The sequence below is a fragment of the Cetorhinus maximus genome, chromosome 17 (genome assembly GCF_964194155.1).
Source record: "Cetorhinus maximus chromosome 17, sCetMax3.hap1.1, whole genome shotgun sequence".
Lineage (NCBI taxonomy): Eukaryota > Metazoa > Chordata > Chondrichthyes > Lamniformes > Cetorhinidae > Cetorhinus > Cetorhinus maximus.
Window position 1 is genome coordinate 89,822,699 of NC_135895.1, and position 27,176 is coordinate 89,849,874.

A 27,176-nucleotide genomic window follows, 5' to 3' on the forward strand; every position below is an offset into this window, starting at 1 on the left:
TACAGCAAGAAAAGAAAGGAGAGGAAAAGGCGACAGCCCCCACCCACAGCTCCAGATCTGTGGGAGATTGCTCAGTTAATATTTGAAAAATTGTTATTTATAATTGGGATAGCGAGTTTCAAAACATGCATTTAAATTGCTGTCTTTATTTCATCTCAGCATCCTTTGATCCTAAATTTATAAATTTCCCTGAAGTATAGCCATATTTTCCTATACAATATTAACAGCAATGTTCAGATTTGATAATCGAATCACAGCTACCAAACTGATGTACATCAAATTAAATTTCAAGTACATACGACTTTGCCACAGCGGCACAAAGAAGCTAAGTCACCAGGACTCAGAATCCTCCGAGGATACACCATCGCTGTTCATCTGCAGCTCCACCAGCACAGATAGAGTTACCTCGGTGGGTTCATGTTCCTGGGTAGGCTCGGGGGTCACAATCTGGTGAGCACATCACTGACGCGGGTCCACAGCTGGCGGAGGAAGTGACAGCTGAGGACTCTGACTCTTTGGTGGGGGGGCTGCTGGAGAACAGGCCCCTGCTGAGCACCATGCAGTTGAATAGCCTCTGGGCTCAACCATAAGAGACCTGATGGAGATGCAGAGGCAGGCAGGAGAACATCAGACAGAGATGCCAAAGGCCATGTGCAAACTGGACTGAAGGCTGGAGGAGTTCCTCCACATTGTCTGCTGTCGTGGCTCCAGCATGTGAGTGTTAGGCTGCCTCCATGGAAAGGGTGGCAGTGGCATTGGAGACCCAGGTCCAGCAGAATGCATATTGGCTGCCGGATAGGCGCTCAGACCTGCATTCCATCATTCTAGCCATGGACCAGGTAAGAGGAGGATGGTGCATCTCGCTCTCCCTCCAGGTGCCTCCTTGTCTCAAGGATTCAGGGAGGTGCCATTGCGCACCGACAGGGAGAAGGAGTGCCTACCAGGCACCCTGAGGGCTTCATTCTAGGATGCTCCAAGGATCTCCTGCTGCTCAACCTCTCCTCTGGCAGTGACCCCACTACCTCCTGCAGGTCAGGCGGAGGAGCAGGCCACCAGAGGGCGCCTGCCAAAGTCATCACAGTCAACAGGACATAGCAGTCAGCAGGCTGCCCCCAACTTTGGTTGTCGGGGCTGCATCTAGGCATAGAAATAGGAAAAGAAAGATAAAGAAGTTTTGAAGGCACACAGGTGGCACAGGTAAAACCAACCATTGTATTGACTTTTGTCAGTTGTAAATATATGTTCATTTGCACTGTTTAGAAGTTTTCTGGATTCTCACCTGGCTGCTAGTTGCTTCAATGGTCATGGGCATTTAAGGGTGTGAAACTTGGTCCCCCTCATCAGAGTCTGATAACGTCCTCCTAGAGATTCACTTCTCTCATATTATTAAGCACTGGCCATCATTTGTAAGTGTGCTGTCTGGGCACGCATCACACAATCTATTATTGTTAGCTCACCAGGTTCTGAGCTCTGAGAATGATGTCTGTGCAGAGTATACTGTGGTCATTGCATCTCCTACTGCTGTTGTGTATCCACCCACATCTCACAACAGGGCAGAATCCACAAGGGGAGTTAAACAGGTTATGTGAGTGGCAAGGAACACCCCAGATGCAGCATGCATCTCCACTGTGGTCTGAAGAATAGAAAACTAGAGACTTCCCTAGAAGGTAGGAAACAGACAAGGTGCGCATGTCCAATCGTTGCTTGCTGTCTTTGTTCAAATGTAATATTGAGCTAACATGCAGGTGAAAGCTACAAGTTTGGAGGCATCAGGCAAATTGACCTTGAATGCAAGAGTGTAGGATTAAAGAAGTGTGCGTGCAATTGATTGGAGAATTATTTGCCCAGTTCATTTCCTTATCAAGAGTAGGAGTCAACCTCGCATAAAGGGTTTGCAAGCAAAGTGCACAGGTACAGAAGGTAAAGTCGCACGGGATCAGAGGTGAGCTGGCAAGATGGATACAGAATTGGCTTGGCCATAGAAGACAGAGGGTAGCAGCTGAAGGGTGCTTTTCTGAATGGAGAACTGTGACTAGTGGTGTTCCGCAGGGATCAGTGCTGGGACCTTTGCTGCTGGTAGTATACGTAAATGATTTGGAGGAAAATGTAACTGGGCTAATTAGTAAGTTTGCAGACAACACTAAGGTGGGAGGAGTTCAGATAGTGAAGAGGATTGTCAAAGGATACAATGGGATATAGATCGGTTGGAGACTTGGGCGGAGAAATGGCAGATAGAGTTTAATCCGGACAAATGCGAGTAATGCATTTTGGAAGGTCTAATACAGGCAGGAATTATACAGTAAATGGCAGAACCCTTAAGCGCATCGACGGGCAGAGGGATCTGAGTGTACAGGTCCACAGGTCACTGAAAGTGGCAACGCAGGTGGATAAGGTAGTCAGGAAGGCATATGGCATGCTTGCCTTCATTGGCAGGGGTATTGAGTATAAAAGCTGGGAAGTCATGCTGCAGCTGTATAGAACCTTGGTTAGGCCACACTTGGAATATTGCGTGTAATTCTGGTTGCCACATTACCAGAAGGATATGGAGGCATTGGAGAGGGTGCAGAGGAGGTTTACCAGGATGCTGCCTGGTCTGGAGGTTATTAGCTATGAGGAGAGGTTGGAGAAACTCGGACTGTTCTCGCTAAAGCGATGGAGATTGAGGGGCGACTTGATAGAAGTTTACAAAATTATGAGTGGCATGGACAGAGTAGATAGTCAGAAGCTTATTCCCAGGGTGGAAGAGTCAATTACTAGGGGACATAGATTTAAGGTGAGAGGAGAAAACTATAGAGGAGATGTGCGGGCCAAGTTTTTTACGCAGAGGGTAGTGAGTATCTGGAATTCGCTGCCAGAGGGGGTGGTGGAAGGGCCTGTTCCTGTGCTGTACTTTTCTTTGTTCTTTGTTGACTTCATTAAAGGACTAGTGTATTATCCTATGGGGTGAGAGCAAGTAGAATGGGCCTGTGTGCTGGACCGTGCAGAGGACTGTGAGGCTATCCATGTGAAGCATTAAGAGCTCTTACATGGCTCTGCAGGTCCATGCAGCAAAGATGTTTAACTTGGCTAGGGTGTCCAGAATCATGGAATAGAGTCTCTCAGTAATACTAGGGTTATCGGGGGCTGAAATCTGTAGGACTCTGCAATTGGAGGGTGGTGAGTGGTTGGACCTCCATGCTCCAAAGTGCACTTGCACTTATATAGCATCTTTTACAGCCACTGGACATTCAAAGCGTTTTACAGCCAACAAAATACTTTTATTTTCATGTATAGTCACTGTTGTATCATAGGAAATGCAGCAGCCTATTTAGGCACATCAAGCTCCCATAAACAGGATGTGGTAATGACCAGGTAATCTGTTTATTTCTTGTGACGTTAATTGAGGGATAAATACTGGTCAGGGCATCAGGGATAACTCCCCCGTGCTGCTTTGAAATATAGTGTTGTAGGGTCTCTTAGGTCCACTTGAGAGAGCATATGGGGTTTAATATCTCATCTGAAAGATGGCATCTTGGCAGCACAGCACGCCCTCAGCACTGCACTGGAATGTCAGGCTAGATTTTTGTGCAGAAGTCCGGGAGTGGGACTTCATCCCACAACCTTCTCGCTCAGAAGGGAGCCTGCTAAAACTGAGCCACGGTTGACATGGCTGAATCTTCGACCTGAAATGTTAACTCTATTTATTTCTCTCCACAGATGCAGCCAGAACTGTTCAGCATTTCTAGAATTTTCTATTTTTATTTCAGGATTCCAGCACCTGCACTGTTTTGCTTTTAATAAAGGTGAGCGAAGTTCTTTTTCCCGTTATCTGCTATCATCCTGACTTGCCTCAGCAACAACAATTACAGACAGAATACGGAGAGGAATTCCTTACTCTAAAGCACATTGCACATTTTTAACTGCTGAATGAATTAATTTTACACTCTTTTAAGCAGATAGCCTTGGTACAAGAGCACAAAGGTCCATTTGCCATCTTTGAACTTATAAAGTACAAAACACCTCTGGAGTCCCACATTCTGCAGTATTCTATTACAGTAATCATTGATATTGTGATTCGCTTGCTCACATGAAAAAAAAGCCCCGGAAAGGAGAATATCTTCAGAGTTCTCATTTCCTGTCGGAACTCTGGCAGGAGATCATAGGATCTGCCACACCTACTTGCAGCCATTTACAATGCTATGGCTTCTGCTGGTCTTCCGAAGTTTTGACAGTAAATTGCAAGGCAGGCCAGGTGATTGCATTTGCATCTATATTAAAATAGCAACATTTAAAAAATGTTTAAATGAAACGCCTAAATGAAAGGAGGAGGTCGCTGGAGATAAACCATGACAAAATAATCAGACATTCACAGAAATGGTTTCCTATCCTTTCTTGACCGGCTGACGCTTCTTTGAGTTTAGCACTCTTGGCCATGGTTTCAAAAAGACAGAATCATCCTTACCAGGTTCTCCTGGTTTCTGGCAGCAACTTTCTGTTCATCTTCATGACCAGCATGTCCTTTCTCAGACCAATCGGATTCTTCCCGGTTAACATTCTTCATGTATTTCACCTCTTCAACTGTTCTAATCCTGAACTCCTCTGAAAAACGATAACAGCAGAATTAGTAAGAAAAGCATTTGACAGTTTAAAACAAAGTCATCCCAAAACCAAAGGAGCAATAACCTATCTTGCTATTTTAATGGAATGGCATCGTACTGAAGAAAATAATTAATAATGGATTGATACATGCCAATTTGTTAGTCAACATATCATTTAGCACACATTAATAAAGCAAAAGTTACTGATCGTCACAATTCATTATTTAAACACCACCGCTGGTAACCTTGGTATAAGTTCAAAATGCTACTACTAAGTAGCGGGACTGAGAGTTGCAGTTTCATCAGTTTAAGGCCTGGGCCATTTTAAATCCTCGGCCTCATTTACTAGTAGCTGGCCAGCTGCCTGAAACAGGTTAAAGTTGTGGGCCCGGAGCACCATGATGAGTCACAGTGGCGGGGAAGAGTGTGGGGGCCATTCAGGAGGTGGGAAGCAGGGAGAAGTTTGGGCCAGTAGAGGCCCGGATTATTTTTTTAATGTTACCTGGAGAAACAGTCCTGTTCCTCCTGGCCACACTAAGTAAAGTTTTATTTGCCTTAAGAGGGCCTCCTCTTCTTCCTCACCAGGTTCTACCGAGTAGATCCCCAACCGGTTGATAATTACAACAACATCGAGTCCGTAGATAACATAGAACCCAGGTAACATGAGATTTCCACCCTAGCTAAACGGATGCGTTAGCTGTCCAAAGAAAGGCCCCAGTTAAGATGGTGGCAAGTGAGAAATGAGCAGGAACAAAGTGGTTTAAAATTCCCTGGCCACTCTTTTAAAAAAAAATGATGCGATTTGAAAAAAACTTTCATAAAAAAATTGTTCAAACTTTGGGTATTTTATCCAACTATTTGCTCTCTCCCAATAGTAATTCCTGTAATGTGACTGTTATCCAGAAACTGTGGTCCCATATACACTGGGTCAGGATTTCAAACGTTGGGCAGAGGGGTGACAGGTTTGGGAGGGTAGGGGAAAGAAAGATCAGGGGCACAGATGCAAAGGTCGTGACAGAGATGTGGTGTTGCTAACTGCAGTCTGGGGTCAGCAACCACACGGGAGACGGTGAGAGATCTGGCAGGTTGGGGGAAGGGTGGGTGGGAGAAACATAGCACGCTAGCTTAAAGACCCACTATTAGTACTCTCTTCACACAACTGTTCTCGACTGCTAAAGGAAGGCATATTTCTCAAGACTTGTGAAATCCAGTTGGCCAGCATTATAGCTAGAAGAAAGATTTATTTAAAATGAGACACGCAGTCTCATTAACATATTCAAATGATGGCTCACCCCCTGGATGTGTGTTGATCTAATGTGGCAACAACTACACCCACCACAGCCCTTCCCCCATCAACTCAACTCTGATAAAACTCATGGGTGGCTGTGAGATGAGTTTAACATCCCACCAACCCAAACCCATCCTTGTTTGGTATTAAAATTTCTCCCTTGCTTATTCATGAACTGATGCGCCTGAGGCCTTGTGGCACAGTGGATAACGTCCTTCCTCTGAGCCAGAAGCTCCAGGTTAAAGTCCCGATCCAGGACTTGATGGCCAAGGAAGGTGTGTTCATGAAGTGGCCAAACAGGTTGATTATCAAGTTGTAAATCCTTCCAACATACGCCAATGGCAGGCAGAAAAAGCAGGAGAAATTCCTGATCAGCCATATGATGGAAAGAAAATGGAGCCTCTATCATCACTACCGTAGGCTCCAGACTACAACATGCAAGCAAAACTGAATGCTGCCAAAGCAACTTGGACTCCTCAGGGGGCTGGTTGGCTCAGTTGGTTGGGCGGCCGGTGTGGCTCAGATTGGTGCCAACTGCACGGGGTCTAAACACAGTTTCGGCTGGGGTGTATTTGGGACTGGCTTCATTGCCTTACCGGTGGTGGAGGCGGTGACACAGAGTCAGGCTTGCCTGCGGGCGGAGAACTCAAGAAAAAGGAGGATTACCTGCCTGCCTTTCAGTAATCTGATTACTGCATTAACAGTAGTGCATTACTGCCGCACAAAACTCACTTTGGATCGGTGACTATGAAACACGGATCAGACAGTTTAGGGGACTAGAGATATTAATGCATATATGAAACACAGTAAAATATTAAAACACAACTCAGTGATGATTTAATTGTGCACCAACAGAAATATTGGGATAAAAAGCAAAGTTATCTAGTTTCCTGATTGTTGGCGAGATATGCTTCATCGGTCAGTTTTCGCATTCCAATCTCAGTATCAGCATAATGTCTTCCTAATGGAGTTAAACTTGACCCTTTCCCTCTGATTGTGGTGCTTTTCAACCAGTGTCAGAGCTGACCAAGTCCAGGAAATCCTAACTGCTTTCTTTCCTAGGTCAGGTTAGAGGGTGACTTATACTTTTGTAAGTGACTAGAGGCAGCTTGTATGTTGTTTCCTGAACAGATGAACAACAACACTGTATTCAAACACAACAGTTCTTGCCTTGCAGATGCATACGAAATGAAGAGCCAAAAAAAATGAACTATCCCATCAAGGGTCCATTGCCAGATGCAAGCGTTTATTCAGCATGCATGTCTTGCAGAGAAAGGAATTGGGTATAAGCAGAAACAATGGACAAACTATTAACTCGACAGCTCATACCACTCCCATGTGATTCACAGTGACATGTCCTTCACAATTTAACTTAATGACCCATTCTTATCTAAAGATAAAATCTATCCTTTGATCGGCAACCAAGATCCGAATCATCAATAAAACGAAACTGTAGGACCAAGGATCTTGGAGGGTAGAAGGTAGCCAATCAACCCACTGTGACTGCTGAATCTTTGTGAATGTAACCCAAAACCTTATCCCACTGCTACACTCTTCCCACAAAGCCCTGTATCTGTCAACACTTCAAATATTTGTTGGCTCTTTAAAAAAAATGCAACGCTCTCTGCTTTACCCACTCTCTGTGCTGAAGAACACCATGCTCCATCAAGCCTCTGCTAAAAAGAACTTTCTGCTAAGTGCCCTCTCACAAAGCCAAAAAAAAAATTGAAATTAGATTCAGTCCCCACATTAAGACATTAATGTACTGTGTTTCTTTTCCAGAAGTCTGGTATTTTACAGAACCTGATGAACAACTGTAGTTTTAACTAAAATTGTTGAGTTAAATAAGATGCTGCATCTGAACAGTGTGGTTTTTAGTTCACAACTAGAGCCAGAACAAAAGTCAAAGCCACCCTTGATGTCTTCAGGGTGCTTTTATATTATAGCTATTTATTTTCAACTAAACAGAGCTTTACACCTTGTGTAAAATATAGATATGGTGTGATGTCTAGATATTGTCTCAGTACTCTTCTACTAAAGAGTTTCAGCATTTAGAATGGATTTCATAAAGTTCAGTATTCAGGAAGAGTAGAGTCATCCCCATAGCTGTATGTCCAGCAACATGTACTTTAGCACCATGGAGTCCTTTCATCTGCAATCTGTCCTTTCCAATATATTGAATCTTTAACTTTCAGTCCTGATTAGATCTCTGAAGTGCCTTGGGATATTTTTGTATGTTATATAAAAGCAAGTTGCTGCTGTTGTACAAATGTGGGTGCACATACCTTAAATAATGTTGAGCTTTCATGAAATGTAACCTCTCAAATGATTGTTTTGTGTAGTACAGCTGTGAGAAGTCTGGGACTCAACACAAGGTTTAATTGCTTTATGTATGTAAAATGATTTATAGAACTTTCACAAGTGATAAAGAATTGATATTTTTCAAAGTTACGCAACGTCAACTTCGAGTTCATCTGACAGCTTTGCTCGCCATTTGCATCTGAAGTTAAATTGTGTAATTACTAACTACATAAAAAAGAATTGAGAAAACACTAACTTCGTCAAACTTGGAGCTTCCACAGACTGTGCATTAGCTGCTCTATCATCAACTTCCCCTGATTTAATATCCTAAAGGCAACTAATCAGGTCATGCTTTCAAAACCAAAAATAAATCAAGAAATGCATTCTCTGAAGATAATCCAGCTAAACTCCAGCATATCAATTCAATATCCCAATCAGCATTATTTGATCCCAACCCATTCTATTCCACGTATATTAATTTCAACTGTCTAAAGTGGAACACAAAGTGCCTTGCTTGGGAGAGCTTTACATTATCTGTGTCTAAATACAGGGTTGGAACCTTCAATTTTGTTCTCAAGGGTGTGTTTACACAGCAACTTTAGAGCTGTTTCAGAACTGTTTCCATTTCTAACTGCAATTCTAAAGTTGCAGAGTAACTCTGGGAAAGAACCCACCAAAATTCCATGGGCCAACAGTGGAAGACTCCTCTGTGCGAGGTAGTGATATTGCCATAAGTACAACTTGAGTGCAGTACTGAGCCTGCTTTAATATGTGCCCAAGGATTTCTCTGGACACTTAATGCCGCGCTAGAGTTGATTTAAATGTTTGGAGTGTGTGGATGTTCCTGCCTGTAATAGTGTAATAGCACCCTCTTGTTTTTTTTGGTTGGATACAACACTTTAATGCAACTCTTTGCATGAAATAAACTGCAAAATATGAAAGCCCCAACATCTCTACAGTTACTGTAAGGTGACTGCAGCAGCAGAGATTCACATTTCACAGTTGTCATTTGTAAGTATGTGTATATAGTCAACCCAGAATAAACTAGTTTCTGTTGATGCTTAACTTTCCATGGGGCACACTGTCTCTGCTTTGTCCTGCAACATGTGGCAACGAGGTAGGATTGTGGATTGCCTAGCTGAAAACATTTGAGATGGAAAAGCTTCCAGCAAATCAGCAGAGAAATTATAAGGTTTATTTCATTGAGAAATAGTTTTTAAAATCCAGCCTTCACTAAAAGGCCATTTATACACATGGGCGGACTGACCTTTGAATATGTCTGTGTCAACAGGTATTGTTGGATGACTGGGAGAGTATAGCCATGACCAAGATGCTTTCAGAGAGTGCGGGGAGAGGCTGGAGATGTTTTTCACTGCTAATAAAAACCTTGGTGTTCCTGATTATCCGGCTGTTAATCAGGCTGAGGGGGGAAAAGGAAAAAGGCAATATTTCTGACTGAAGCAGGCCCAGGAGTGTATAAAGTGTTCAAGAATTTCCTCACCCCTGCTAAGCCAAACGGTATACCACTGTCAGGCATTTTGTGTAAGCTTGAGCTGCACGACAGACCCAAGCCATTGGAGATTGCAGAAAGCTATTGGCTTTGAACAAGGAGGAGAGAGTGTACTGCGCGTGTCCAACATTTAAAGGTCTAAATTACGGATAAAACAGCATCCCAGCAGCATGCAACCTGAGACATGGGAGAGTCCCTCAAACATGGGATGATCCTGTAAAATAAGGAACGGTTTGTCACCTTGCTTGAGTTAGATGATGAGCCTAAGTCATATTTGACTGTTAATACACACATGGGTCTATATCAGTTTCATAGACTACCATTTGGTGTTTCTTCAGCCACCGGAATTTTCCAAGGAATTCAGGGAGTAGTGTGCAATTTGGATGACATAATTATTTCAGCTCCGAACAGGCAGATCCATGATGTCAGGCTAAATAAGGTGCTCCAAAGTTTGGAAAAGCATGGAGTTTGGGAGAAGGCACACAAATATGTAACATTTCAAAACTCTGTAGACTATTTGGGTCACAGGGTAGACAAAGACAGGTTACATCCTACCAAGAGGTTCAAGCAATAAGAAATGCACCACACTCTCTGCGATGCAAAGCTCTGAGCTTAGATCTTTTTTGGGTCGAGTGAATTACTTAGGTGAATTCATACCAAATTAGGCAACCTTATTGAATCCATTGAATGAATGCTTGAGGAAGGGTGTTCCGTGGAATTTGAGAAGGGAGTGCGACAAGCCATTCCACTTGTGTAAAAGTAAATTGGTAAATGGTACAATGCTTATACATTGCAATGTGTCCAAAAAGATTACACTAGCATGTGATGCCTCTCTATATGGAGTAGCTGCTGTGATCTCTCATCTGTCGGATAATGGTGAGGAGAGACCATCTGCATTTGCCTCACGCACCCTCATTTCCAGTGAGTAGAATTATGCTCAGATAGAATGTGAAGCATTGCCTTTGATTTTAGGAGTAAGAAGATTTCATAAATACTTGTACGGCCGTAGTTTCACAATCAAAACTGATTATAAGCCACATACAGCTATTTTGAGACCAAAGTCTCCAGTATTCATTTATCTGCAGCCCGAATGCAGAAATTGGTTTTTATTTTGCCTGCTTATCAGTAAGACATTAAGTACAGATGATCAGAAGATCAGTGTAATATCAATGCGATGTCTAGATGTTATCGGGGGTAGGAGGGAATGTGCAATTGAGGTTACAATCAGATCAGCCATGATCTTATTGAATGGCAGAGCAGGCTCGAGTGGCCTACTCCTGCTCCTAGTTCGTATGTATGTTCATATGTATGTAGATTACCATCCCCATCAGAGGTAGAGCCCAACTGGAAAGATGTGTTTTTCTTTTCACACGTAGATGAGTTGCCAGTCACAGCAGATAACATCGGTAGAACAACTTGTAGGGACCCTATATTGGCAAGGGTAGGTGACTATATTGCAAACGGGCGGTCAACACATAATAGATTTAGAAATCAGGATACTTTCATGCATTAAGAATGAGTTGTCAGCATATTAAGGTTGTGTTATGTGGAGAGCCAGAGTTGTAATTCCTGAAAAGTACAGATCACAGTTGCTACATGATCTTCATGAGCAACACTTAGGGATGAGCTTGGCAAAGAGTTGAGGGAGAAGTTACCTTTGGTGGCCAGGGTTAGATAAGGGCATAGAAGACAGTGAAGCCTGTAGAGCATGTCAAATGGTAGGAAAGAAGCCACCATCGGTATCTTTACAACCATGGAAATTGCCAGCTAGTTATGGCAGAGGCCACACATAGATATTTCCAAATTTAAAGGGCAACAGCTATTCACTGTGCTAGATAGCCATTCGAAGCGGGTTAAGGGGTTTCCGATGAATCGAACCACAACTAGCAAATCTCTAGATATTTTGCATAGTTTGCTTGCTGCTGACAGAGTCCCAGAGGGAATTGTGTCCACAACAGATCTCAGTTTTGTTCAGAAGAGTTTTCAATTTTCACGAGAATGAACGGGATAAAACACAGTAGAGTTCCACTGTATCATCCTGCTTCAAATGGAGCAGCAGAGCTTTTAAGAAAATGCTAGGTACAAATTGCAAGAAACATCAGTTGTCAGTGAATCATAAACTAGCGAATTTTTTGTTTATTTATCATAACACACCTCACACCACAGCCGGCAGAATGCCAGCTGAATTGCTTCTCAGAAGATAGCTTAAAACAAGGCTTTCATTGCTGAAGCCACATTTAGCATTGCCAGTAGAAGAGAAACAATCCAGGCAGAGAGTCACGACAGGGGTAGAGTGAGAGAAAGAAATCTGAAGTTAAACCAGGACATTAGGGTGAAAGAACATCATAAATGGTTGAAGTGGTTACCAGGAAGAGTTGTGAAAATATGTAGCCCTCACACATATTTGGTAAAGATGTCTGGTAATGGAAAGGTTAGGTTTGTACATATAGATCATGTTTAGCTTCACAAGTTCACAAAGAAGAGAGTTGGGTAGAATCACATCAGTCTGATGATTTGGATAGCTGGGATGCGAGTAGAATGCCAATAGTTACTCCAACATAAGTTGTGCCAGAAACCAGTTCAGATTAAAGTCAGAGTCTGGCAGACATGTCTGATGAAGTAGAAAATTCAACTGAAGATCAAGGTCAAAATCAGTCACTGTTGGAGAAAACTTCTCCTCAGACTCAGGCCCAGATGGGTATAGGTCATTCCCCAAGATCTGGAAGTTTGGATCACAAAAGGAGGCATCCTATTAGGAATACGAAAGCAGAGGTTAAATTGGATTTGTAAATAAATGAAAAAGAAGAAACGTCTATCAGATGAATAGAATTTGAACATTACTTAAGTTTCTCATTAAGGAGGGGTGGGGGAGTGTAAAAGTATCTTCTTGTAGGCATTTGTGCAAGTACGTATACATAGTCAAACTGGTATAAACTATTTTCAGTTGGTACTTAATTTTTCATGTGGCACACATTCTCTTTTCTGTTCTGCAACGATATCACACTGCCTGACCTATCTAATCATTAAATTTCACTAGGGGCTTGAGAATTGCAGTTGGAGTCAAGCAGTAAAAAAATTGTTTTTTTATAGCACTTTTCATATCCTTAGGCTGTCCCTTGGTGCTGCTCAGCTACTGAATTATTTTAAGTATAGACACTGTTATAATATAGGAAACACAGAAACCAGTTTGTGCACAAGTAGGTCTCACGAACAACAACGCGTCAATGACGAAGTAATGTTGATTGGGCTGTCTGGTGTAGACTTGATGCTTAACATGGACTGTCACTGCAGAGCATCGGTTAACAAATCAAATACAATCCCAAATGTTAAGAGCAAATCTGAAGCAATCATGCTAGATAATGGAGAAAGATTTTCCTTTGGAAATCAACATTACCTCGTCATTGACAGATTGTTGTTTGTAAGACAAATATTGACCAGGAAGAACTCTTTGAACAGTACCATGCAATATTTTATGTTCACCGAGATGACAAATAGGGCTTCTGTAATGTCTCATCCATGCAATTTGAAGCAGTGCTCCAAAATTTAACTTCTCTATCATTGGTAAATATACATATTTCTAAAGGAAAATCTTTCTCCATTATTTTGTTTTGAATCTAGAAACCTAACTTCTTCAGTATTTCCTCATAACTCAGTCTCATCATCAGTCTCATTGTTTTTTCTGCACAGTTGGTTCAGGGTCTCATTGTCTCCCTTGTAGACTAGAATTGCAAATATTAATCAAGGTGGGATCAGACCAGACCACTGAACATCTCAAGCTTCAGATTTGCTCTAACATTTGGTTGCAAGGTTTGGGGTTGTATTTGATTTGCCAATTGATGCTCTGCAGTGACAGTCGATGTTAAGCATCAATTCTGAGACACTCCAATTTTCTGAGCCCCATTGCACATCAGAAGAGTAACTTCACCAACTACTGTGTATAAAAATGCACCACGTAGATATTCAAGACACAATTCTGCATTTCGGCTAAAAATCAAAACCCGGTCATGTGCAGCGCATTTTGTAACAAAGAAGCCTTTAGAGATGGGAAAAAATATACCAGTCTGTGATACAGGGTGACTAAAAAAGACCAGCAGATTAGTAAAATACCCTGCCTGAAACCATGCAATGCACTGTACGGATTAGGAAAGTTGCCGTTTAACTGAATTACATTGCATATAGAGGCCATTCAGCCCAACTGCTACAAGTTATACTCCACATGATCCCCAGCTTGTGCTGAATGGTCTGCTCTCAACTACGATGACCATCGGTGCTCTATAAGTGACCACAATGCCCCAGCTAAGGAAGACAGGATTAAGCAAACATGCAGAATTTCTGGTTCTCACTACTAATGGAGAAGTGTGCATGTATTAATTGGTTTTGACTGTGAGGTGATCCATTACCATACAGACACTTAACTACCTAAGTATTTCATACACGCAGGGGCAGCAAGCGCTTTGAGAGCACAGTGAAGAAAACATTGAGCAATGTTTTAGAACAACTTGGAGATGATCCTCAAAATTCAGGAGTAAAGACATTATTTCTTTTAAAGAAGATTGAATGTGAACAGCTGATTAAAATATAATTCAAGTAATTAAATAGTTGTCTAGTTAATGTCACTTCAAAGCTTAGACAGGGCAACCATGTAAAATGAAGCAAAACTGGCAGGATCTGCTTTTGGTGATAACTAGAAAATATTCCATCAACTTGATATTTTGCCCAAATATTATTTCATTATGCCATCAAAATAAATCACATCTTGTTAACCAATTACTGCTCTAATGTTAAAAATAAAATTCAAAAACTTTGTTATTTCTTTATTGGAACATTAAGTACCAGAAGAAAAGAAAAATCACCATATGACAATAGCAGAAATCTTCTTTCATTGCAGGATTTTATTAAATCATACTACTGCCTTCTGGTTCAATATAATTGCATTGCTATAAATTACTGTGCAGTCTCGTTACATGGGCTTGCTAATACAAAATGACTAATCAACTTACGCATTCATGTTAGTGATGGAATAAACCTTTGAATCTCTGCTAGAGTGCAACTGCTTATGCCAAGACTCCAGCTGCCATTTCAGACGCAGGAAGCAAAATGGTCAGTGCAGATGGGGGAATTAAATAAAGCCAAAAAGGAGTCCAGTTTAAAGAATCTTTAGAGGTGTCAGCTGTGGCTCAGTTCATAGCACCCTCGCCTTTGAATCAGAAGGTTGTGGGTTCATGTCCCACTCCCGGAAACCAAGAACTGTGAATGTACTCGAAAGAGTTACAATCTGTGACTGTTGATAACTCGAAAGAGTTACAAATAGTTGCAACTGCATTAAAGAATCTTTAATAGTTTGTTACACTCTACTGCTGATTTTTAGCAAGACTATACATCTTACATATGCCATTTGGGAGGGGACATTATATTTCCCCTCACCCTATGGTCCTCAGTGCCTTTACCAAAGTGACAAACTCCCGATGTGCAATAATGCACTCAGACAGCAATGTAAAATCAGGTTTTCCTACAAGCAGTGTTGTATAGCTGGATACTTATTGTTGAATTTGTGTGCCTGTTAAGCTAAATAAGGGACTTTTTTTCTCTTCCTCCTTCCAAACACTCAGTTCTGCTACAATTCGGCCAGATACAGAATGAACACCTAATGCTTTTCAATGTCCTCAGCCTCAGATGAACAAATCCTAATGCATAAGAAATATTTCCAATTTCCAGATCAAGTTAAACCTGTGATTTCAGAAACTGCTGAGTCTATTAGTGCTAAATAGGACAACTTTTTACAGTGGTCTATGTCTATTAGTAAATGGGTTGCGATTATCCAAATTCCCTACAGTCATTACAGAGAGGAAAGATTCAACTCATTAGTCCAGGCTATTCTACACTTATATAAAGCATGCTTTTAATACGATAAAACAACTTTCTGAACAGAAAGTCACAGAAGTCCAGTACAATCACCTCCATATTCTCGTCCCCTGTTTGGTGGAAGAGGATCTCTACAAAGTACCAGCGCACTGTGCCACAAACAGACATTATACTTTTGACTCTTTACAAACATGTTATTCAAATTAAACAAGCCTAGTGCTCCAGGAAGAAATGTACTGGATGCATAGTCAAGTAAGGTAAACAGCCGTAGTCCACAAAGGACCATAGGCATCTCTCTCCATTAGACACACACGATTAGTTACATAGCTTGAGGAGCATCATTTCACAAGCATGGGGCAAGGTGAGGAGGCAAGCCTCCCCACGTTACCACAGCTGGTATGGGAGGATGCTATATAGCACATTAAAACCACAGAAGTCCCTGGTGGGTACCTGGAAAAGGCCCAAAGCAAGTTATACACACCCTGAAACTGGCAATTCTCTGAGGTTGAGGAAAAGTCCACATAGGTAGGTCATCAACCCAAGCAACTCGAGAATAAAAGCAGAAAACGCTGGGAATACGCAGAAGCTCAGGCAGCGTCTATGCAAAGAAACAGAGTTAACGTTCCAGGTCAATGGCTCTTCATCAGAACAAAATTCTGTTTTTTTCCCCCCCCAGACGCTGCTTGATCTGCTCAGTGTGTCCAGCATTTTCTGTTTTTATTTCAGATTTCCAGGCTCCACAGTACAATATTTTGCTTTTGTGCTAAGCAACTCAGGCCTTGGTAACTGGCATTTAACACCAAGTACACAGTGATTGTGCATTTGAAAAATAGAGACTTGCTGATGACTAAAAAAAAGTTGAAGTCTATGTTGTGATTTTATATGAGGTTTTTTATAAAGCACATGACTTAAATATGAAACCAACAGATTACACAGTATTATGTTGACTGTGATAAGAGCAGTTTTAGCCCTGTGTTAAGTAAGGAAAGATTCTCTGTTTTCTTTTAATATATTACATTAGACGGACCACATGATTATAACTTAGAAATTGGTTTTGAATGGTTGTATCTCTGAAAGAACTTATTTGTCTCAGTATCAGGGGACTGGCCAAAAGTCAAGTGTCCTTTCTCATCCAACATTTTGACAGCCGATCTTTGGGCTTGCAGGCTGTTTTTTTTTTAAATCTTTAAATCAGTCAGGGAGAAGAAATTTAGTTCCCGGTGCTGATAAAATTATGCATCTCTAGAGAACAAATAGGTATTTGGTCTTAGAACTCCAATTACTGTTCACCTTTGTTTATTTCTTGACACATCATGGTATTTGAGCTTACAGATAAATTTATGACATCTTTATACTTCCAATGGGGACGGCTTTAGGTGTTGAGAAAAACTACTTATTTGAGATATTAGTGAAGCCTAATTAAAATAGTCAGTGAGAGTCAAACCGCTCATTAGCATGAAATGTAAACGTTAATACATCCTACCACTATGTTTGGTTTTGCTCGATTGACAGATGCCTTTTGGTGCGATACATGTACGACAGGTACTTGGTTCAATTTCTGAAATCAACATTTGAATTCAATGGGACAGTTTAGGAACTGCATGACCCATAAACAACGTGGCGTTGGGCAATTCGACAGCGCAAGAAAAAAATTCTAAAGAAATATTTTCAGTTTTTGTTTCATATTGTTTTCCAAATTCTTTTTTACTACCAGTAACTCATTGTGTGTTGTGTTTCTGGAACTGCCAGAAACTCTGTAAAACAATGAACAACTCCAAACCCTTCCCCGGCCACAATCTGAGTCTGAACCAGACTGTTCTCAACCATTCTGTCCTATTTTGGTCAAGAGATTAACTTCCAGCCCCATATCCTCTCCATCACCAAAACAGCCTTCTTCCACCTCTGTAGTAATGACCATCTCCACACACACCTCAGCTCATCTACTTCTGAAACCCTCATCTATAGCTTTGCTATCGCTAAACTTAAATATTCCAACACTTTCCTGGCAATTCACGTACTTTCCATCATCTAACGCTTAAGCTTATCAAATATTCTACTGCCCATATCCTAACTTGCACCCATTACCCTATACACGCCGATTGGCTCCCAAACCGGCAGCACTTTGATTTTAAAATTCTCATTCTTCTCACTCAATTGTTCAAGTCCCTCCATGGCCTCACCCCTCCCTATCTCTGTAATCTCCTCTAGGCCTGCAACATTCCGAGATATCTGCAATCCTCCAATTTTGGCCTCTTCCAGATCCTAAATTTTTTCACCCCATCATTGGCAACTGTACCATCAGCTGTCTTGGATCCCATGCTGTCATGAAGAGATATTAATGTCTATAAAGTTATTGGAAATTATTTTTTAAAATAGAGTTTAGTGGTGTGTGTGTGTCTTAATTGGATTAAAGACAGCTGGTCTAGAGGCTTTGATGTATAGAAAGAGGTAGGTTTGAAATGGTAATTTGATAAACATGGGGAAGTTTAGAAATGTAAGTGTCAAGGGGGCAATTTGCATTTTTAAATAAACCATTCAAAAGAATGGGCGAAATCTTGCACCTAGCTAGAAGGCGCCAAGCAATGTGTTTATTTTCTCAGCTTACTAATAAAATTCGTGGAGTCAAAGGATGTTATTGTTAGAAGAGGTAAAATTAAAAGCCTAGTGGTACAATGGAAAATTTACATTCAAAGAGAAAGATGTATATTAAGGAGAAAGGAGATTGTGGTAAGGCAGAGGCAACAAGTGTGAGACACCTCCAGCATGTTAAGCCTCAAGTTTGTCTGCAAGGGCCCGGAGATGAAAGAAACTCATTTTGAATGTGACTGTCCAGGTTGTGCTTTGCCAAGTGTCTTTTTAAATCTATGAGATTTACTGTTGCCCGTAACTGACAGATTAATTAGGGGAGTTTTGCAATTACAAAACAGCAATTTTGTAGACACATGTATGTGTTTACAATCTTTCTTGCATTAATAAATGTTTAACTTAGTTTTATGAAAACCCTCTTGAGACTCGGTGGTCTTATTACTACTGAATTCAAAGTCTGCATCTCAAAACATACAAATTGCAAAAACAGGTTAAGACAGTTATTTCAAGCTTCCCTCTGGGATTTGAACAACTCAGCCTTTGCCATCAGCTGTGTCATTATAATGCTGTGGAAATCCCTCCTAAATCCTCTTTCCCCCCACAACCTCTATCTCTGCTTTTAAATTGCTCAAGAACTAACCCTTTGACCAAGCTTGTGCTCACCTGGTCTAACATCTCCTTTTGTGTCTCAGTGCTAAATTTTGTTTGATAATGTTTCTGTGAAGTTTTTTTAATACATTAAAAGCAGTATATAAATGCAAGTTGTTGTTGTAAATAAATCTATTAGTTTTTGCCAAAAGCATAAGAGCCTGATTGTTATCACTTGAGTAAGCAGACCTTGATAGATTTCCCAAACAGTGCCCCATATAAACAGTATACTGCAGATCAGGTCAACAGTTAGTTAACATGTCACAAGTATGGGGTACAGATTTCCATTCAATAGTGACTTGGTTTGCATATGGAAACAATGCTTTTCCTTTGAGCTTCAGACGTATGTGTTGAGAAAGCATAAGTAACACAGAGAAGGAATGAATTGTTTCCAACAAATGCATCTCATATGCATATAGCCACCAGCTCATCCAAGGGTGAAGTTTGAATGGATGAGGAAGAATTAACAACCGCTTCATGAAAACATGCTAAATAAAATGGTTTTCATCAACATCAACAAACAGGAAAACCTAAGGACCCCTTTGAGATAGCTATCCTAGCACAGATTATTTCGACCAGGGGAAGAAAGTTGACAAACTAGCTTTTTTTTGTGATTTATTGTTTCAATTGGGTTCCCTGGAGAAAAATTACAATCGATATCACACAACAAATGATCAACATCAAATGGTCTTCAGGATAGGAGATAAAAACACTCAGTTAAACGCCATGATTGGGAAAAATGTAGACTTCTCCGAAAGGCTGAACTGGATGGGCCAAATGGTTGCTTTTGTTTCTTTTATGACCTCAGTCGTTGGTAAGATTTTACAGTCCATTAGTAAGGATGAGATTTCAGAATACTTGGAAGTGCATGGTAAAATCGGGCAAAGTCAGCATGGTTTCATCAAGGGGAGGTCATGCCTGACAAATCTGTTAGGATTCTTTGAGGAGGTAACGAGTAGGTTAGACAAAGGAGAGCCAATGGATGTTATCTACTTGGACTTCCAGAAGGCCTTTGACAAGGTGCCGCACAGGAGGCTGCTCAGTAAGATAAGAGCCCATGGTGTTAGAGGCAAGGTACTAGCATGGATAGAAGATTGGCTGTCTGGCAGGAGGCAGAGAGTGGGGATAAGGGGGTCCTTCTCAGGATGGCAGCCGGTGACTAGTGGAGTTCCGCAGGGGTCAGTGTTGAGACCACAATGATCTAGATGAAGAACTGAGGGCATCCTGGCTAAGTTTGCAGGTGATACTAAGATAGGCGGAGGGACAGGTAATATTGAGGAGGCGGGGAGGCTGCAGAAGGATTTGGACAGGTTAGGAGAATGGGCAAAGAAGTGGCAGATGGAATACAACGTGGACAAGTGTGAGGTCATGCACTTTGGTAGGAAGAATAGAGGCATAGACTATTTTCTAAATGGGGAGAGAATTCAGAAATCTCGAGTGCAAAAGGACTTGGGAGTCCTAGTCCAGGATTCTCTTAAGGTTAACTTGCAGGTTGAGTCAGTAGTTAGGAAGGCAAAAGCAATGTTGGCATTTATTTCGAGAGGACTAGAATATAAAAGCAGGGATGTGCTGCTGAGGCTTTATAAGGCTCTGGTCAGGCCACATTTAGAATATTGTGAGCAATTTTGGGCCCCGTATCTCAGGAAAGATGTGCTGGCCCTGGAGAGGGTCCAGAGGAGGTTCACGAGAATGATCCCAGGAATGAAAGGCTTAACATATGAGGAACGTTTGAGGACTCTGGGTCTCTACTCAATGGAGTTTAGAAGGATGAGGGGGGATCTGATTGAAACTTACAGAATACTGAAAGGCCTGGATTGAGTGGACGTGGGGAAGATGTTTCCATTAGTAGGAGAGACTAAGACTCGAGGGCACAGCCTCAGAGTGAAGGGAAGACCTTTTAAAACAGAGAGGAGGAGAAACTTCTTTAGCCAGAGAGTGGTGAATCTATGGAATTCATTGCCACAGAAGGTTGTGGAGACCAGATCATTGAGTGTATTTAAGACCGAGATAGATAGGTTTTTGATTGGTAAGGGGATCAAAGGTTACGGGGAGAAGGCAGGAGAATGGGGTTGAGAAACTTATCAGCCATGATTGAATGGTGGAGCAGACTCGATGGGCCGATTGGCCTAACCTCTGCTCCTATGTCTTATGGTCTTATCTTGTGAAATGAAAGTAACCTCGCATAACCAGGTGTACATTCAGCAATCTAACCACAACATAATTGTGCCCAAATTACTTTTATTCTGGAATTAAGTCATTTTCTTTAAATGGACCAGTCTGAATGTAGCACAGCTTTGCAGCAAGCAGCTGGTTTGGTCATAACAAGCAGAGATTCCCTTTCACTAGTTTGCTGCAAGCTAGAGTTGTTTTGCAAAATTTGGAAAGCTTGAAACTTATTTTCTAAGTTAGTTCACTGTGATAGCATTAACAGATGTTAATGCAGGCATTTAGAAGGGAAAACAACATGAAGCAAAACAAAGTGGTGGGTCTGCATGCTGAGACCTGAACTGTTTCATTGTGACAGAGAATGCAGAGCTACAAGGTTTAGGTAGTTATTATTTTAACTGCAGATGTAAAAGGACAATTCCCAAAATTATTGGCCAATTTTCCTTAAAACCGGCAAGCTTGGTGTGTCTTTCCTTACTTAAGTGCCTTTTGGAAGAATTAGCAGATTGTTGAGACTTTAATCTATCTAGCTACATGCTCAGAGAGCTGTGCCAAATGTCAAGAATAATAAATTCAGATAGGATGACAATGATTTTAAGCATTAAGTTCATCTCCAGTCAGCTGGCACTGGATGAAAATTATATTTGTCAGGAATTCTAGAATAGAGCTTTTAATGTTTTCTGATTATTTTCTGACCCGTCTCAATCTGAAGAGTTATATCTGATCCAGATTATTGATCTGGTTGACCTTGTAGGAAATGATTGGAAATTAATTTTTTAAAAATGAAAATGACCTAAGGGCTGAAAAATTCAGATGGATTGGTGACATGAGAAGCTGCATGCTCCAAGCCATGGAAAAGCATTTCTTCCTGGTTTTTATTTTCCAAAAACAGCCACTTCTGCAGTAATGTAGCTGTGCCCAAATATTTTGTTGCACTATGTCAGCTATTGATAAAAATGTTCCGTTGCATTTCCTCCTTCAACTTCACATTTTCTTTGCTTGACCAACAACATGCATTTGCATAGCACCTTTAATTTATTAAAGCATCCCTTGCAGGAGTGTTATCCAACAAAATTTGATACCGAACCACACAGGCTCTGTTCAGACAGGTGATCATAAAAGCTCGATCCAAGTGTTAGCATTTGAGAAACATCTTAAAGGAGGAGAAAGATGTAGCGGGGAAGAGAGGTTTAGAGACAGAATTCCAGGATTTAAGAACTCGGCAGCTGAAGGCACAGCACGCAATGGTGGAACGATGAAGATCAGGGGTGCACAAGAGGCCACAGCTGGAGGAGACAAAGGTCTCCAGGGGGCATAGGGCTGGAGGTGGTTACAGACAGGAAGGGCAGGGCCATGGAATGATTTGAAAACAAAGATGAGAATTTTAAAACTGAAGTGTTGCCAGACTGGGAGCCTGCAACCACAGGGGTAGTTCTTGAATGGAACTTGGTGCAATTTAGAATAAAAGCAGCAGAGTTATACTGGGAGCTTTTAATTTTCACTAAGACTGGGACATGCGGAATATCTCAAGTTATACAGAAATAATGAGCCAAGTTAAAAGATAATGCAAACAGAAAATGCTGGAAATCCTGTCAGTCAGTCAGGCAGCATTTGTGAAGAGCAAACCAGAGTTTTGTTGCAGGTTGATGACCAAGTTCTGATGAAGGTCAGCAATGTGAAACATTAACTCTGTTGCTCTCTCCACAGATGATGCCTGACCTGCTGAGTATTTCCAGCGCTTTCTTACTAAGCACCACTCCAAATAGCTGAGATCAGAGTGTCCTTAAATGACTAATTATACATAAGAATCCACATCACCCCACACTTCTTAAAAATACAAAGAGTCATTTAAGGTCGAAATAGGTGAACAAATCAGAAGAAATTGTTCAAAATTTGAGAACTATTTCACAGGTTCTGCTGTAGTTTTAAAATAATAATTTCTGAAATGAAAAGTCTTGCATCTGTGTACCAGATATCCCAAAGCACTTTATGGTCAATGAAATGCTCTTGAAGTTTAGATACTGTTAGATGTAGGAAGGTGGCAGCCAATTTGCGCACAGCAAGCTCCCACAAATAGCAACATGATAACGACCAGGCAATGTGTTTTTTTCATGTTTATTAAGGGGCAAATATTGGCCTGGACAATGGGGATAACTCCCCCGGCTCTTCTAAATAGTAGCACGAGATCTTCTATGTCCACCTGAAAGAGCAGGGTGAGCATAGGTTTACTGTCCCGTCCCGAAGACAAGACAGTAGTGACACCGTGGAGCACAAACTTGCTGTCCTTTCTCAGGATGACAGCATTCATGCTCGCACTCCACCAATATCCTCCCAGGCAGCCAGCCAGCCAGCTCAAACTGCTGCTGCCCAGGCCGAGGCACTGCAGTCTGAAGCCAGGCTCATAAAACCCAGCTTTCCTCGAGGTCGTCTTGCAAGGACATTTGCAGTTTCCCCCAGCCGCAGTCAACACAGCCTTCCACCAGCCAGCCATGCTGCAGTCACTGGGTGTTACTACATAGGACCACTAAGACAAGCAAAGGGGCGAAGGGAACGTGCACAGGTGAATAGTTCAGTTTTGTATGTATTATTGGAAGCATTGTTGGATGAAGTGGCCAAAGTGGGTGTTCACCTTCTCGGCATGGTGAACGCCAACTGGATTTAATAGACCTGAACCTTGTGGGTGCAGAATACTTCCTCATCAACATGTGAAGCCCCCAAAGCCACACACATGCAGTTGATGGTACCCTGCATCATTGAGAATCCTGCCAGGCCATCAAAGCCACATGCTCTCTTCTGCCTCTCTTTGGTCAGTAAGATGATAATGAAGTCCCTCTCCTTCCATACAGGGCCTCTGTCACCTCCCTAAGTACAGTGATGGGCAGAAAACCATGTTGACGCAGGAAAGATCTGCGGGTGTGGTAATTTAGGGTGACTGTGACCTTGATGGCCACTGACCCTGTCCTCAACCCTGTAGTGATGCTGAAGGTCAGGGTGTAAGGAAAAAGGTGTCACAATTCTGTCACCGCCTCCTTGGTGAAATGCAGGCACCTCACACACTGCTGTAAAATGGGTGGGTACGACCTTCTATTAAGAGCTGCCCTCTTCCGCCTCCAACTTTCCCACTCTGCTGCCTGTGCTCCATTTACAAATCATACTGTAACCCATGAGGTACTGCAACTATAGCCTCAGTTAGTGAACAGACTTTCTCCTGATAGACCTTCTAACTTGTCTGACCTCATCATCAAGATCCAGCACCACTCCCTTAAAAATCCTGAAAGTTGGCAAAACCCCTCCAATGACTGGAACATCGCCCTTTCACTGACTTTATACCAGCAAGAGCACCTGACTTGAAGGTGGCATGGTTAGCCTTTTAGATAGTGCAAGAGGAGGCGCCTCCTGTAGCTGTCTTGCGTGGTACAAAATGGAAGATTGTGTGAACAAAATCAGTGACAGAAGCTGTTTGATGTCACGATTTGCCAACTCTACATGCCGTCAGTCAGAGCATGCTCACTGGAAATTGTGACAAGCATCCCAGCCAATATTTTTGCAGTTATGGGCATGGCAGCAGTCCCTTACTGAGCCCAATTTCACAATCAATATGTATTTTACAACCTACGAGGGAACAGACCATATTGGATTTAGTGGTGAGTGATGAATCAGAATTAGTTAACTGTCTGACTGTGGGGGAACATTTTGCCAATGGGGCCACACAACATGATCAAATTCAATATCAGGTTTGAAAACCAAGGTTTTAAATTTAATAAAGGCAAACTTCAAAGCGATGAGAAATTAATTCACAGAAAATTGAGCTGAACTATTACTGGCTCAGCCTATAAATAATGGGGAGTATTCAAAGAAGTATTTTGGTACGATACAAAACCAAAAAGGCAAAGGTGTCACTTGTGCAGTTAAGCAACCACACCCAACAAATGAGCTGGGAGACAACATCAAGCCAAAATAAAAGGCTTACACAATTGCAACTAAAATTGGAAATCTAGTGGACTGCGAAATCTGAAAAACAAAAAAACAAAGGGGTGCAAGGGAAGCAATAAGTGGTGCATAAAGGATATGGAGGGGGGGGGTGTGGGGAGGGAAACTTAAGAATTACAAAGCTAACAGGACAAGCTTTATATATATTATATATATATATATGAAGAGAAAAAAGAGTGGTGAAAGACAATGTGGATCCATTAAAGACAAATGCTGGTGAAGCTATAATGGATAATGAAGAATGCGCAAAATTGGTAAATGGGAACTTGACATCTGTTTTCACAGGGGGGAAGAAGGTCAAATGTCCAGCGGTGCAAGGCAAAGAGCTTTGTAGACTTAATGCAAGTTTAAAAAATGGCAACAATGAAAATAATGGGACTTAAGATAGACATGTCTCTGACACCTGATGGTCTCTACCCCAGGCTAATAAAAGAAATAGATGAGAAAATTGTAGATGCATTAGTCATAATTTTGCAAAGCTCTCTGGATTCTGGAACTGTGCCTTTGGATCTGATGTGATTTTCAAAGGGAGGGAGAAAACAGGTAATTGCATACCTATCAATTTAACCTGGGGAAGCTTCTAGAATCTATCATCAGGCACACTGTGTTAGACAGGTATCAAGATGATCAAAGAGAGTTAGCATGGATTTGTGAAAAGCTGGTTGTGTTGGACTGAGGATATCACTAGCATGGTCAATAGGGAGGTGCTGATGGATGTTGTCTACATGGTCTTTCAGTCAGCATTTAAGGTACCACACAAAAGATTATTGCAAAAATGAGAGCGCATAAAAATACACAATCTTGTGACAAGGATTAGTAATTGATTGGGAAGTAGGAGACAGAGACTAGTGATAAAGGGCTCATTCTCTGTATAGCAGGAACAAGTGGTGCTTCCCAGTGATCTGTACTGAGACCTTGACTTTTCATCAGATATATGTGAACAGCTTAGGTGAAGAAACAGAGAACTGTTTATCAAAGCTTGCAGATAACACCAAGTCAGGAAACACAGTAAGTTTTGCAGGTATAAGAAATTACAAAGGGGCAAGGACAAACTAAGTTAGTGGACAGATGGAGCTCAAAGTTGCAAAGCATAAAGTAATCCACCTTGGATCCAAGAGAGACATATCAGAATCAAGGTAAAAGACTAGAGGCTGTGAAGGAGCAAAATTATTTCAGTGCCCATATACACAAATCACTGTAAGTTAATGCTCAGGTGCAAAAAAGTAATCATAAAGCCTAATGGGATGTTGGCCTTTATATCAATGGGATTGAACTTTATAATGAGGAAACATTCCTTCAGTTCTACAGAGCAGTAGTTGGATCCAATTTGGAGGATCGATTTCAGCTTCGAACATTAAACCTCAAAAAAGGTATAATAAAAACAAAATATGACGAATGCCGGAAATCTGAAACAAAAGTAAAATGCTGGAAAAACTCAACAGGTCTGGAAGCATATGTGGGGAGAGAAACAGAGTTAACATTTTGAGTCCAATATGACTCAGAAAAGGTATACTGGTCTTGAAGGAGGTACAGAGCAGGTTTCACCAGAATGATACGAGGGCTTGAAGGATTGAATTATGAGGACAAGTTGCATAAATTTTGATTTTGAATACCTTGAGTTTCAACAGCTGAAGGGCGATCTAATTGAGATACTTAAAATAATGAAGGGATTTGGGGGTGGATACAAAAACACAATTTTGTCTGGGGTGGCAAGGGCTATCCAGAACAGCAGGGTATAACCTTGATACTAGAGCTAAACCAGTTAGAACTGAAATCAGCAAGCACTTTGTCCACACTGTAGTAGAAATCTGAAACTCGTCCCCTAACAGAACGCAAATGCTGGGTGAATTTAATTTTCAAGACTGAAGCTGATAGACTTTTGCTCCATATAACTGTAAATACGGAACAAGGGCAGACAAATAGTGCATTACCTACAGATCAACCATGATCTAACTCACTGGAAGAACATACTCGAGAGGTTGAATGGCATACTCCTGCTCCTATGCCAAACATGTAATAAGGATGAGTTGCAGTATCTGTTATGTTTCACCCTAGCAGCAGCTCTCAGTTGTTAACAATGGGAAAAAGGAATAGCACTGTTGAGAAACTTTGATTTGATGAGGGAAACAAAAGTCACATAGATATTGCGTTTCATCACAATGTCATCAAAATCAAAATGTCGCCAAGAAACTATGTTCCTTGGGATTGTTTATAATGGATAAACTAATGGAAAAATGTTCTGATGATG

The 27,176-nt window shown here is 41.4% G+C and overlaps 1 protein-coding gene across 1 annotated transcript in view; it reads right to left on the reverse strand.

Moving 5' to 3' along the window:
* LOC144692564 (uncharacterized protein C1orf21-like) overlaps positions 1–27,176 on the reverse strand; it is a 181,804-nt gene that overhangs the window by 57,214 nt on the left and 97,414 nt on the right. Inside the window, exon 3 of the mRNA XM_078561561.1 lies at positions 4,442–4,578. Coding sequence (XP_078417687.1) covers positions 4,442–4,578 — 137 coding nt within the window. The remainder of the gene's footprint in view (positions 1–4,441; positions 4,579–27,176) is intronic.